The 14718-nt window shown below is 34.5% G+C and overlaps 2 protein-coding genes and 1 pseudogene across 4 annotated transcripts; 1 reads left to right on the top strand and 2 right to left on the bottom strand.

Annotated features, from left to right (window-relative positions):
- The first annotated feature begins 1690 nt into the window (after positions 1 to 1690).
- On the top strand, positions 1691 to 3967 carry LOC133801192 (dynamin-related protein 4C-like). The gene has a single exon (XM_062239360.1). The coding sequence runs from the start codon at positions 1742 to 1744 to the stop codon at positions 3884 to 3886; it is 2145 nt and encodes a 714-aa protein (XP_062095344.1). The 5' UTR covers positions 1691 to 1741; the 3' UTR covers positions 3887 to 3967.
- A 1551-nt stretch (positions 3968 to 5518) lies between these two features.
- LOC133800524 (protein WHAT'S THIS FACTOR 1 homolog, chloroplastic) lies at positions 5519 to 10000 on the bottom strand. Of its 3 annotated transcripts, none has more exons than XM_062238517.1 (3): positions 9849 to 10000; positions 7834 to 8121; positions 5519 to 7039 (listed from the first exon to the last, which is right to left on the bottom strand). In XM_062238517.1, the coding sequence occupies exon 3, from the start codon at positions 6945 to 6947 to the stop codon at positions 5772 to 5774; it is 1176 nt and encodes a 391-aa protein (XP_062094501.1). In that variant the 5' UTR covers positions 6948 to 7039; positions 7834 to 8121; positions 9849 to 10000; the 3' UTR covers positions 5519 to 5771. The 3 variants fall into 3 exon arrangements, with proteins under 3 accessions (XP_062094501.1, XP_062094500.1, XP_062094502.1); XM_062238516.1 differs by having other exon boundaries at positions 5519 to 7025; XM_062238518.1 differs by having other exon boundaries at positions 5519 to 7025; positions 7834 to 8102; positions 9849 to 9986.
- On the bottom strand, positions 7820 to 13462 carry LOC133799297 (putative dynamin-related protein 4A; annotated as a pseudogene).
- Positions 13463 to 14718: the final 1256 nt, after the last annotated feature.

Raw genomic sequence — 14718 nt, 5'->3', positions numbered from 1 at the left:
CAACGACAAATGTTAACTCAGCCTCGACCTCGGTGGCCCCATCGACGTCAAGACCCTTTGGGGATAACCCTTCAAAAAGGAAGAAAAATGAAAGGAATAACTCCGACGCTGAAGGGGGGGAAAAAGAAGAAGGGAGACAAGTATTTCTCCATTTACATAGTGTACACCGAGCTCAATGAGACTCGGGATAATATATTTCTTGCCAATGAGAATTAGGTCCCATTTAGACGACCTGACCCAATGCGGAATCAGAAGACAAAGAGGGACTCCAATAAAAATTGTAGATTCCACAGAGACGTCGGATATACAACTGATAAGTGCCGACAGTTGAAGGATAAGATCGAAGGCTTGATCTCGAGGGGATATTTCAGACAGTATGTGAGAAACCGAAATCCCAATCAAACCTCGACAGGACAAAGGGAAGCAACTGCGCAACCTTCCCAACAAAATAACTCCCGAGCACGGGAGGATTATCGACCTCCTATATTATGATGGGGAGGATGTGGTAATCATCTCTGGGGGACCACATCTTGCAGGATCAGGCAGAAACGCCCAAAAGAGATACGTTAACAAGCTAAAGACTGGGGACGGTTCTCCCTATGAACCCGAACTACGAGCTCCGAAGCAACAGAGGGTTGAAACTCAACCCATTACGTTTACAGAAGAAGATGCGTCACGCGTCCAGTTTCCTCATAATGACCCCCTGGTCATCACGCTTTAGCTCGCGAACAAGAGGGTACGCAGGGTCCTAATTGATAACGAGAGCTATGTGAATATCCTTGAAATTCATTTGAAATTTTCTTTTTACTTACTACAATTATTATTCGCCATCATAATATATATTAAAATAACAAATGTGGGGTTTGTAACCTAGACAATCCGCTTTAAGTTAGTTGGAGAACGCAAGTATGCAACTTGAAGCTAGAACATTCTTTACTTAAAAAGCAAAATATAAATGGATTCTCTTAGTAGAATTATTGGCTTTAACTCTAATTTATTACTTTTACTCAACTCTTTCGAAAGAAGACAAACAGCCACATTGGCCACTTTAGCTTTGGTTGATATTTCCTACCATGGAAGTATGGTATATATATATAAATATATATATATATTTATAGGATAATTTTTTTTTTAAAGGGTATTCACTTTAAGTTCTATTAGTAGGGTTTTTAGTACTTTTCGACTCATGAACAGTTTTTGACACGATTTTATTTTATGACCGTATATATTGTAGTTGTTTAGAACATTCTACAAATTTTCAGAAAATTTCGAATAGTTTACAGTATCGAAAACTAGGTTCAAACATGTTACTTTCCACGCGCAAAAAAAATTAGTCACGCATGCAAAAACATGTTTGAACCTAGTTTTCAGTACTGTAAACTATTCAGAATTTTCTAAAAATCACACCGATGCTCTAAATAGCTACAATATACACAGTCATAACAAAAATCGCTCCAAAAACTGTTTAAAGGTGGAGAGCACTGAGAGCCCCACCGATAGAGCTTAAAGTGAAACTTATAAAAAAAATTTCCTATATATTCTAATATTCTTACAACATCATCACGATATCTCATGCACCTTACTTTTACCTCAAGTCAACCTTTCCCTTCTCTCTAAGTTTTCTTTGATACTCTCAATATTATTTATATATATATATATATGTATACACTAGGCCTCACTACCCATTAATTCATATACTAACTCTTTATTCTGTAAATAATAGTGTGCACATTACCAAAATATGGGAGATGAAACACAAAATCATGATCTTGGTCATCATGATGATGAAACAGGCTTATACAAGAAAATTGAGTTTGATGATCAAAACGAGTTACCTCTCATTGCACCAATCTTTTCATCCTACAACGACCAAATCCGCCCCGTTCTCAACGCCATCGACAGGCTCCGACAACTTGACGTCACGAAGGAAGGAATCGAGCTTCCCACCATCGTCGTCGTCGGCGACCAGTCCTCCGGAAAATCGTCCGTCCTAGAATCTCTCGCTCGTATCAGTTTACCACGCGGGCAAGGCATATGCACAAGGGTTCCCCTCATAATGAGACTCCAAAACCACACAAGTTCTCATCCCGAGATTTACTTGGAGTACAAAAATGGCGATGTCATTCCCGTCGAAGAAGATAAGATATCTGAAGCCATTAATCTAGCAACAAGGGACATTGCGGGAGATGGGAAAGGAATATCCAAGACCCCTTTGACTCTCGTGGTGAAAAAGAAAGGGGTTCCGGATTTGACAATGGTGGATCTTCCTGGGATTACTAGAGTCCCCGTTCAAGGCCAGCCTCAAGATATCTACGACCAGATTAAAGATATCATCATGGAGTATATTCAGCCTGAAGCGAGTATCATACTCAATGTGTTGTCTGCAACCGTTGACTTTCCAACTTGTGAGTCAATCCGAATGTCTCAGAGCGTTGACCGAACTGGGGAGAGGACTCTTGCCGTGGTCACCAAATGTGATAGGGCTCCCGAAGGGCTGGTGGAGAAGGTCACTGCTGATGATGTTAACATTGGGCTTGGTTATGTTTGTGTTAGGAATAGGGTTGGTGATGAATCCTATGAAGGAGCTCGGTATGAAGAAGCTAAGTTTTTTCAAACACATCCCGACCTTTCCAAGATGGATAAATCGATTGTGGGCATTCCTGTTTTGGCGAAGAAACTCATGCAGATTCAAGCCAAGATCATAGCTAGAAACTTCCCTGAGATTGTTAAGAAGATCCAAGATAAGTTGAACCAAAATCTTGCAGAGTTCAGCAAGCTCCCCAAGGAAATGAACTCGGTGGCTGAGGCCATTGATACTTTCAGGAGGATTATTGGGTTGATCAAAGAATCACTCAAGGAAATTTTGTTGAGAGGAGAATATGATGATTACCCAGATGAGGAGATGATGCATTGTAAAGCTAGGTTGGCTGAGATGCTGAATGATTTCTCAGATGAACTTGTGAACTCTCCCGAGAGTGATCGAACCAGGAACTTCTTAATGGATGAGATCAAGCATTTGAAGAAAGCCAACGAGATTTCTCTCCCGAATTTCCTTCCCAGAAAAGCTTTTCTTACTCTATTACAAGAAAAGGTAAAACGGGTTTCTATTGTCCCTATAGCTTTTGTGGGAAAGCTATGGGATTACATAGAAAAGGTCGTGATGGCTGTTTTTATCAGCCACGTCGAAGACTATCACCAGCTACAGTTCATCACCAGAAGAGCAGGGCTTAATCTGATAGAGAAGATGAAAGAGAGGTCTATGAAGTGGGTTATGGAGGCTTTGGAGATGGAGAAGCTGACTGATTATACTTGCAACCCGGAATTCGAAACCGAATGGAACATGTTCATGGATCGGAAGGACTCATTCATATATGATATCAATTACTACAAGCTCACGGAGGTTGCTCCGTCAGCAGTTGCTGCGGAGTCACCAAGAGAATATACAGAAGATGCCATATATACCATTCACAACAAGTATAAGGCTCAGACGGACTCATGCACAGAAGATACCATAAATATTATAGGTTTCGGTTTGGTTAAGGTGGGGAATGCGAAGAAGTTTCCACATCTTTTGCATCAAGCTTATGATTTGAGGATGAGAATGGTTGCTTATTGGAGAATTGTGCTGAGAAGATTGGTGGAATCCATGGCTCTGCATATGCAGCAGAGTGTTCATAAGCTTGTGATTGAGGAGTTGGAGAAGGAGCTTGAGTGTGAGTTAATAGCTTCATATAATGGAGATGGGTTGGAGAGATTGATAAAGGAATCGCCTTCTGTTACCACAAAGCGAGTTAAGCTCGCAGCAAGTATTAAGAAGCTCAAGGAGTGTAAGGAGATTTTGGCCACCATCCTCGACCGAATTTCAATTCCTGACTGTGATCAATGAGAATATAAATGTATATATATATATATGTGTGTGTGTATACTAAGGTTAGCAACAGAATAAAAGTGGGGAATAATTACTTTATTTGCTTTTAATATTTTTATTTATTATTTCAACTATCAAGTGTTCAATATTATAAAAGACCAAAAGTCAACAACATAACAGTTCAAAAACTAATATTACATCAACTGTTCAGTAAAACTAGAAGAAATTGTGACTAATATTTACTTTTGTTGCAAGTGAATTATTAACCCCAATCGTGTGTCACTACAAATAAATATACCATCGCACATATATTTTGTTTCCCTAACCAACAAAAAGTTATATGGGATTAAAAAGTTACATTTAATCCCAAGTTGTTACTAATGTAGTTTTAGTCACAGTTTTTTATTTTAGTGATAAATTTTATTGTGACTAAAAATACATTTAGTTATAACAAATTATAATTTTTGTGACTAATACGTTTAGCTTTAGCTAGAGACTTTTTAGTTATAGCACAAATAAAATGATTTTTCTTTAGTTTCAATTTTTTTTTATTTGTAATTATAAATTTTATTGTGACTAAAACTAAGATGTTTTGTAGTGTGTCAAATTTGTTTATTAAATTTTTTAATATTCTACTTAAATAATTGATAGGACTAGTGGCAACTATGCCCTACTTTAGCCTGGAAATTTTATTATCACCATTGTCTCAGACCTTTTCACATACTAAGCATTGCTTACACAAGAAAAGTGTTTAATTTATGCTATCATTACCTTTGAAATTGGTGTTGTTTGGTAAGAAATTTGTTATCATAATCTCTCTTATTAGGTTTTCAGGCATTCAGGCCTAGGGTTTGCCATCCTCTAGAGGTGCTTATTTGATGAGTATTCTCAGTCAATTAGGTTGGCTCTACAAAGAAGAAATTAATTCAAGTAAAAAAGTATCAATTGGTTTTTATGTTAGCGAATAGAGGGCTGCAAAATAGGATTAGTCCCATGGTTGTGGTGATCATGAACGTGGTGGGCCAATGATCAAAAGATTTCTTCCAAGATTTGTTCATGTTAATTTGGTTGAGTGTAGTCTATGTTGAATTGAATTATTGATCAGAACATTTATATATATACATATATATATATATATAAAAATATATATATGCTAGTAAACTTGGGTTCTAATAATTAGATTTTTTGTTCTTAATTTATTTTGCTTTTTTCATAAATTACGTATCGGGTCCCGTAATTCTTTTCATTTAATGATGATAAAGACAAATTAAACCAAAATAAATCTGAAAATAAAATACTAATGAAAAATTGAACATTGTAATGGTGCAGTGTTAAAAATTAGATAAATTTTGAATGTATGATAACCAAACCCCTAACTAATCAATGTAGATTTACAAACACATTGGTTACATCTGATTCTATTTTCTTTTTGTTGCTTTATGCATAGAGAGTTCTTAAACTTTAATTAAGGTGGCAATAACTAACTTTGATACAATTCACTATAGGCCTCTTTGAGTTTCAAGCTCCTCTCACCATAAAAATAAATGTCATATATGGGTCCAAGTTGATCTGCACATCCAATCTTTATACTTTTAGTCTGCAAATATTGAGAACAGAGCAAATACAATGAAAAATGCTAAAAGATGCCACTAGAGTACAAAGTATGGTAACATTTTCATATCAAAGGTTTGAGCACAACACCATTCTCTATTAGATCATTCAGAAACAAGATACACCCATGTCAGGACTCAAGTTAAATTACCTATTTTCATGTCCAACATAGCATAAGACTGTGATTTTCATCAACTCAGTTGGCCCTGTAGCTCCTAAAACCGCAAGAACCAGAGTCCGAACATGAAGATTACAAAATGAAACTACTTCACAGAGAGTCCAAAGAATGGGGCTATCTTTCCTGCATTTGAGCATGCTTAAACAGCTTCTCAGTGAAAACCACTTGTGGATCTTTATTTATCAACACACCATTTTCATCGTAAGCATCTTTCAAGAAAAGAACCCAGTTCATCTCAGTTCCTGCAAGATAAAATGTTCTGGGTTGCTTCAAAAGCATTTGATAGGTATGCTTGGTCAAACTAAACTCTTCCTTGAACTCGACAACATGGTGTATGGAAGCCCTTTTCTCCAATGTCAAGCTCAGAAACTCGTGAAGGACCCCAACCCTGTACTTCTCTGCTTCCAAAGTCCAAAGATCCAATTTTGAACCATCTGAGTAAGGAGACACCAGAGGAAGTGTATTCAACAAGTTGAGCTTCCTCGTATCGTCTTCATCCAGATCCAAATCCTTGCCGTGCTTCACCGCAAACTTGAATGCCCTCTTAACCTTATCCTCATCCAGCATAAACTCTTTCTCGAGTGCGCTCACAGCCAGCATTGGATCCCAATTAACTAGTTCAAGAACTCTCTTCCCACCATCTTCAACCACAACACGAAAGTAATTTGGGTATTTTGCAACTCGATCCCTAAAATCATCAGGAATCCCAAACAACAACCTGCAATGGTAAATCTTGCTCAAAGGAATCTTCTTCTCAGCAGACATCATAAGTAATTTGCGTACCTTATCGACCCTATCCAACTCCATGGAATCCATAATAGCTCGCTCCTCTTCCAGAAGCTCCTCCATGAAATCAGTGAACCCGAGCCAAATTTTGCCGTCGTCGTGGCGATAAGTCTCGAAAATCAGAGGATGGCGTTGTATGAATCGGGCAACCTTTCGGCCACGGGGAAATCCAAGCTCGCGATAAAGCTTCCCGGCATCATCGAGGCGGAGAACGTGTTGGGGTTGCTTGGAGAGGAACTCCTTGGACTTGATGAGGAATCGAAAGAAGGCATCGCGCTCGACAATGTGTTCCAGTGCTGGAATTCGGTTGGGCTCTGTTTGGACCAATGTAGTTCTAGGGCTCTCCTTCTTCTTCCGCTTCTTAAATTTTTGTGGGGTTTTAGTGATGAGGAAGGAGGTGGAGAAATTGGAAGTGAAGATGGAAAGGTAGGGTCTGAGATTGAAGATGCTGAAGGTTGAGGTGTTTAAAGGTCTCGTCTTGGAGAGGACAAAGCTCCAAGCCATAGTTAATTTGGGGATTAGGGTTTTCTATGAATCACTAGTTATCACACAGAAGCAGTTACATGTTTTCGCGCCAAAATACTGCAAATATAAATCTATCAAAACGTTAAATTTCCATTTATATATACATATATTCTCTGTCAAAAATTTTGTTGATTTGGATTGTAATTTATTATATAACAATTTTAGCCTTATATATATTCTAGAAAAATCTATTATATATACTCTACAGTCTCAAACACTAAACTATATTATTAGACACAAAAATTACAAAAAAAATACGAAGTTATCAAATTGGCAAAAATCCAAAATCAATCAATTAAATCCTTAAAATCATAGATATAAACAATATTGGAAGGCATATATACATATCATATGTATTTATATAAGAAGAAAGAAAAAAGTGCAAATTAAGTAATGAGGTGGTACAAGGGACTGTTACTAATTAAACATAACCAAAAGCTGAATAGTTTAAACCAAGGTTGTAAGAAATTTATTTGCGAACTTAGGCATTTGCTTCAACTTGGCCAAGCACAAGTCTCGAGACGTGACAAAGAAACTTCATAAAACAACATAAAACTCATTAAAAAAAACATATAATTTCATTATAAACGTCATAAAATTCATGAAATTACTAGATCTAAGTCATGAAACCACAAACTAAATCAATAAAAGTTCAAAATAAAAAACCCTAATTAACAGCATAAAACTAGAACTAAAACTTAGAATATAAAGACAATTTTATAACTTAAAACCTTAAGAGTGATGTAAGAGAAAATATATAGTTAGCACATGTATTTAATGTCTTTTAATAACAAGGACATAGAACCACAAGCAGTAGATGTAATATTTAAACCAATATGTGAAATGGAAAGCTAAGAGCCATTACCAACAGTGAGTTTTGGCTTGCTCTTGTAATCAACTTTGTTGGTTAGATTATGTGACTCAGCTGTAATTGCACCACTATTCAAGTACCAAGCATCTTCATCACCATGACAAGCATCAGTAACAAAAGCCAGAGGAGAGCCAAGCTATTCTGAACCTTAAAAACTCAGGTCAAAACGAGGGAAACATTTTATTGCAGTGTGACCAGCTCTACCACACAACTGACAAAGTGGTTTGTTGCCACGGCTACCACCACGACCATTGTCTCCACCTCTGTAGCCACCACAAGCATCTAAATAAGACCATATAAGCAAAGTTAAGATAAATAGTTTAAACTTTACTGATCTGTGTAAGGGTTAACTCTGCTATCTACATGAAACACTCATGGAAAAACATAGAGATGACAAGGCAATCCACATGTTGCATTATTTAGCCAATAACTCATGGTATGCCAAGGAAAGGGAATGGCCATTCACTACAGTTGATCATTTGTGCTTAGCTCCTAAAAGAAGGCTTACAAGTGAGCAAATCATAATCATAAAAACTAGATTTAATTAGTTAAGCATGAAACCCATTTTTTGTTAGTGAGAGTTGTTGAAACAAGAATAAAGAACTAAGTTGTGAAACACACTTTAATGTGGAACAAAAATATGGGTTCTAAGGAAGTGTTGATTGTTAGCTTGGAGAAAAGGTTACAACTTATAATTGACTCACCAAAACCAAACCATTTTAGCAGAAGTTAATCTCCACGAATACATGATATGAAAAAAGAACTTTATCTCAACAATTACAAAACAATTAAAAAGAAACAAAAACAAAGTAGTTAATCAGATGATGTCCTCTAAACACTAGCATATTTTATTCAGTAGATGGACATAAAGGTTTGAATTTCATTTTCTATTAACCAACATATAGAATCTAGAATCTTTCATTTTTAAAAGAAAACACCAAATATATAACTAGTCTTTCTTTGAACTGCTAAGATTAAGAACTATGACAATCACAAAAAAAATCCCTGCCCTGCAATTTTGAATTGCAATGATCTTTCTTAAAAAAAAAATTCCTTTCCACAATAACCAAAAAAATAAAAAAACACTGAAAGCATTTCAGTTCTCATGTGTGTTAAGCATTGTTTGTATATTCAAAACTTGATGAAATGGAGGATTTGACAAGCCAGAAAGGGCTCTTTTTTAATAGCCGAAAATAAGAAGTATCAAATTATTCCAAGAACATAAATGAAATGAGAATTGAAACACTAAATTAAATATGGGAAGAAATATATAGTATTCTTACAGATTTGGAGCAGAAAGGGATGTAAACAGGGTCGGTTTTCCTTGCCCCACATAAATCCAAACAACTCATATATATAGTTTCCCCTAATCATTGGTCAAACTAGCATATATTTTACATATATAGTCTATCCTCTTATTGAAGAGAAGACAAGCATGGCATTTCAAAGGCATTTGATCTCATTCCACTATTTGATTTATAGCCTCTGTTGTATCCATGTTCATTATGAAGTAGCGTTACATCCCTAACAGGCATGACTGCTACTATACAGTCAATCACTGTAATCAAATTAGGTGTGTAACAAAGCTTTTCTGTCCTTTTAACTTAAACAGATGCATGCTAATTCTCCATTCTCACTGAGACCAAAAATCAAACACATTGACTACATGAATTTCCACCTTAACCCAACTACACACTAAAACATATGCTTCCTCTCAATATGTTCCAAAACCATAATATCAGTAAAGCAACTCATTTATCAATCTTAGCCCAATAAAGAAAAAAAAAAAAAAAAAAGAGTGCAAAAAAACACTGAGAATTCGTTTAAGAGAAAATACAAACACTGAATTTTTATTCGGCAGATCATATACCATAATACCAATACATCCGTGTAAAAAGTGCTTTTGAGAATGAGGAACAAGATTGAGTCATTCGACCATTTGGGCACAAAGTAAAATCAACAAATATTACCCGATAATATTTAAAGAAACGAACATTAAGAAAACTCACTTATGGAACCAGAGCACTGGAGACCGGCGGAGATGAAGTCGGCGGCAGCGTAGCCGGCGGCGATTGTTCTAGGAGTTTCAGGACCTACGGGTATAAGCAGAGTGAGGGTCAGTCGGACTCAAACTGTCATAAAGCGTCGTCGTTTTACTTTGGGGCAGGTTTGGGTCGTTCATATGGACTGGATCTGGCCCATTTCACTTTTAACGGCCCAATATTTGTAGGAATATTTACACCTTATCTTTCTTTCAAACTTTATTTACAAAATTCACCTTGGAAAGTATTTATAAATATATTTTGAATATATCTTAGTTCAAAATAATACTACCTGAAATTAGCAAAAGAGGTACCAATTTTATTGCCCAGATTTTTTTTGTTTTTCTAGATTTCCAAAAGTAACATTTTGATTACTTTGCAGAAGTGAAATGGTTACATATCATCAACTTTAATATTATGAAGTGTGAATGTATACCTTTAAAAAAATATATAGATTAATCAAAAGATTATACAGAGGCCTCTTGATGGGAATTGATTTTTGCATTATGTAATGAACTCTTTTGAATGTTCTATAAGGAGCAATATTTTGTGTTTATTAGCATATGTACAATTTAGGTTGATAGATCAGTTGATGAGTTCTTAGCTAACAACATGCATGAGTATGTGGGATGTTGTCTAGTTATATATGTAGCTAAGGTATATAAGACTAAATTTAAGTATATGGAAATTGGCTACCATAATATAGGTAACTGGTTACCCTTAAGATGCTAACAAGTTATCCTAATAGTAACCGTATAGGTAACTGGTTTCCCTTAAGTTCATAACAAGTTATCTTGATGGTAACCGGTTACTTATAATATAGAAAACTTATTACCTGTAAGATAATAACAAGTTATCATGATGGTAAGTGATTACTTATAATATAGGTAACTAGTTACCATTAATATAGTAACAAATTATCTTGATGGGAACATCCTAATTTGTAAAAAAATATATATGATAGACAAATGTAAAAGGTGATCTATTAGGTAACTATTTACTTAGCCTAACATTAAAAAAAATTATGTTTTTGAAAGAAAACAAAAAGGGAACAATGTAAAATGAAAAGACTGAAAAAATTAATAGAATAAGAAAAAAGTACTATAATAAAAAATAAATAATAAAATAATTATGAAATATTAAAATATATATATATATATGAAAGAAAAAAGAAAAATATGAAGGACAAAGACATGATATGTGTTATCTAGTTAGGAGGATTATGTCCGGCACAACTTTTTTCACTGAGCGTTAGCTCGCAGGTACTCTGTATTGCAGGTAAAGACAAAGGCATGCAGTGAGGTGGCCGCTCAAGGCGATGATAGTACATGTTAGTGGAAGGGCCACAATTGTTTTATGTTTTTAAAGAGGGAAGTTGAACATTTCTTTGTAATTTATTAGTTTGAATGATTTTGAGCTGACAAGTAATTTTGTTGGTTAAAAACCATGATTTGTATTATTGTGCATCAAATAATTTTATTTTAAATAATGGGTACCCATGCATAATTTTAAATTATTAAATGATTCTTTTGTGTCTTAAAGAGTTTAATGTTTTAAAACGGACTTGTAAGTAACGTCTCAGAAAATCGAGGCTTACATAGTGACCGAATTTTCTTAAGCTTGCTTCAAAGCTTTAATGAAGTTTTCTTCCCATAGAGAAAGAGGGAGAGAGACCGAATAAAGGAAGGAAGGAGAGAGATAGAGTCTTTGAATTTTTGGTGAGTATAAATGAAAACAAGAGAGAGGAGTGAAGGGATTTCAGGTTTAGAGAGAAAGGAATAGAAAGAAAGAAACTCTAAAAACTCTAAAACTTAAACTTAAATTACTTTTGATTGAGTTGTTTTCCGTCAAGTCCTTTGGTTAAGAAGCTTCTAATCTTTCCTAAGATCGCTATACCTCGATCCTCGCTTGATTCCGACTCCTAGAACTCGAGATTTCTTCAAAAAGGCTTTGAACGGTAAAATGAGCTAACGAAGGAGAGAGGAAATGATTTCTAACGTACGTTCTATCTGAAAAGCTACTTCAAGCTTAAGTAACCTCAAATAAAGCCTAGTGCTCGGGGTTGCAAAAAAATCCCAGGGGACATTATAGTCAAAACTCTAAGAATTTCCTCCTGATCTCAATAACTCCCAATTTATCATCAAATAACACATTCTTATTACCCATTAATTGACCCCGTTATGACAAAACCGCTAATCAATAATATAAGGCCGTCTCATGCCGAATAGCTCGAATATATCTCCATAATAATGGGATCTCGCTCACAAATCACAATATGCACCCAAATATACAAATATGCCATCAATTGGCCAAATTACCAAAATGCCCTTATAATTATAAATACACCCATATGCATGCATATAACATCATATTATAATATAATTTACATAAACATGCATATAATCATTAAATATCATAATAAATCAATTATGGTCATCCCGTCCTCCTAATCAAGGTTCTAACCCTTATTAGGAAATTCGGGGCATTACAACTTTACTCTAAGAACTTCATAAATATTTCTATCATACTTGACTCTAGAACTTTCTACATATTTGTAGAATAAGCTAACTAGAATTTCCTATAAACATTTCTAGAAAACTTAAATCTAGAACTTTCTAGTTATACTTGTGAAACAAGTAAATTTGTGTGTTAATATTTTTTATAGTAAAAGAATGATCTAAAACAAGTAATTCTAGCCATAAATGCAAAATGGGCTAGCCATTATAAAATACCCCATCATGGGTAGCAAAGTAATGGAACAAGAAACAACATACTATCCACTCTACTCTCTAAAATACAAACCTTAATCCTCCAAACCCAAATTCTATCACTTGTCCACTCAACAACAATAGCTACAACATACTAACCCATCATACTTACTCTAGCCACTATTACTACTCATCAAATATTCAAACTATAACAAATCATCACTATTTTCTTTATCCCAAAATCATAGACCAACATAGGGTGTATATACTCCATTATGATATCCTCAATTTAGTCATAGATATTTTCAGGTTGACCATGAATAGGAACTCTAGTGATCCCAGGGAGATCAACCGTTGTCAAATCAAGAACTCCTTTCTTTTTTACCACAAGGGTCAAAGGGGTTTTAGAGATCCCATTTCCATCTCCAGCATTCTCTTGAAGTCGCCATGTTTATAGCTTCTGAGACATGTTCTTCGTTGGTTGAAACTTTTTTCTCGCTGAACTCCAGGTAAAGCTCCGGTCGAGGACTCGAGTGGTTCTGCAGTCTCATGATGAGAGGTACCCTAATACAAATGCCTTGGCCATGTGGAAGATTAAAATTCGAGAAAGGATTCGAGCACATACGACTTGCTGAAGGACTGGTCGCCAACAACAATGATGGTGGGAAGCTGGATTCCTTCCTCCATGAAAACGAGGTTTCTAAGGTTGTCGACGACATCAAGCATGGGATGAATCCTATCGTTGTAGGAGGAAACTATTGGTGACTCACTGCCATGGTGATGATCATCTTGTTTTTTAGTTAAGTTTGCAAGCAAGTCTTTGCTTTCATGGTGACTGAGATCAGAAGTAGAGCATTTTTTCTTACCACCCATTTTTTCTGGTAATGAGCTTTTCAGAATGATTGAGTGATTAATTCAAAAATCATTTATATAATTTCATTAAATTGTAATTTTACTTTCTTTTTTCGTTCATCTTTACAAAACAGCTTAAGAGAAACTTATTTAATTTTCTATCTCTCATTATTTTTATTTCGGTAAGTACTATACAAAGTGTAAAACTTAAGTATATGTTGGCCACAAATACTCTTTGTTTTTATTATATGACTTAGATAATTGGATTTATAATATATTCACATATTTCATTTTCTCAAGAAGAAGAAGAAGAATCTTCCATATTAAACTATAATCAAATAATAACAAGCTAATTACGTTTTGGAATGTAAGAATAAAATTATAAATGATAGTGTAAATGTTAATTATGTACGGGTCTTGTATTGTGTTACTAATACTATATAGAGTTTTTATAAGAGTTCCCCAAATTTTTGTTAGCATTTAGGTTCTCAAACTTACTAAATGTGTCTATTAGAAAACAATTTTGAGAATGCACAACGAAAAATGATCTATGAACTATTTAGTTATTTTATAATTAATTTGATCATAAATCGTATTCTGTTGAGCATTCTGTAAATTTTAAGAACTTCTTAATAATTATTATTAAAAAAATATTTATGTAAAATTGTTTTTCACATTTATTTATTCTTTAGACTTGTTACCACATCGTTATATACAACTAATCTTTAATCTTATACACAATAAGTAAGGATCAGAATGACACTTGATTGTACATATAATTATTCATGTATAAATATATATTTCCACGGAACTTAAAATATTTATAAATAATTACAATTAATTGATTATTCTTATTTATAATTAGCCTAAATTAGAACTAATTTTTTTATAATAAAATAAAGATTAGAGTATTCAGAGATTTTCCTGTAATTACATTATTGGCTAGCTAAGTAATTTGCATACATATAGTTATTTTGTTGTAATCATATATCAAGGTCATATATAGGGCATGGAGAAAAATTCTTGTCAGTATATTTGGAAAAAGAAGCTATATATGTCAGGACTTTTGAGAGAATAAAATATAGAGATAGTAGGATTATATTTATACGTGGATTTAATTTTAATATTTCTGCATTTCATCATATTATAAGTTGAAATAATAGTTGTATATATATATATTTATTTTCAACATATAGTTGCTTGTATGCCACTCCCCAAATGATCCATCATACTTTCGACTAATACAAAGCATAGTTAATATACCACTCCTCAGCGTA

The sequence above is a fragment of the Humulus lupulus genome, chromosome 9, assembly GCF_963169125.1.
Source record: "Humulus lupulus chromosome 9, drHumLupu1.1, whole genome shotgun sequence".
Classification (NCBI taxonomy): domain Eukaryota; kingdom Viridiplantae; phylum Streptophyta; class Magnoliopsida; order Rosales; family Cannabaceae; genus Humulus; species Humulus lupulus.
Note: the sequence above shows the minus strand (reverse complement) of the source record. Positions and strands in the feature narration are given on the sequence as shown.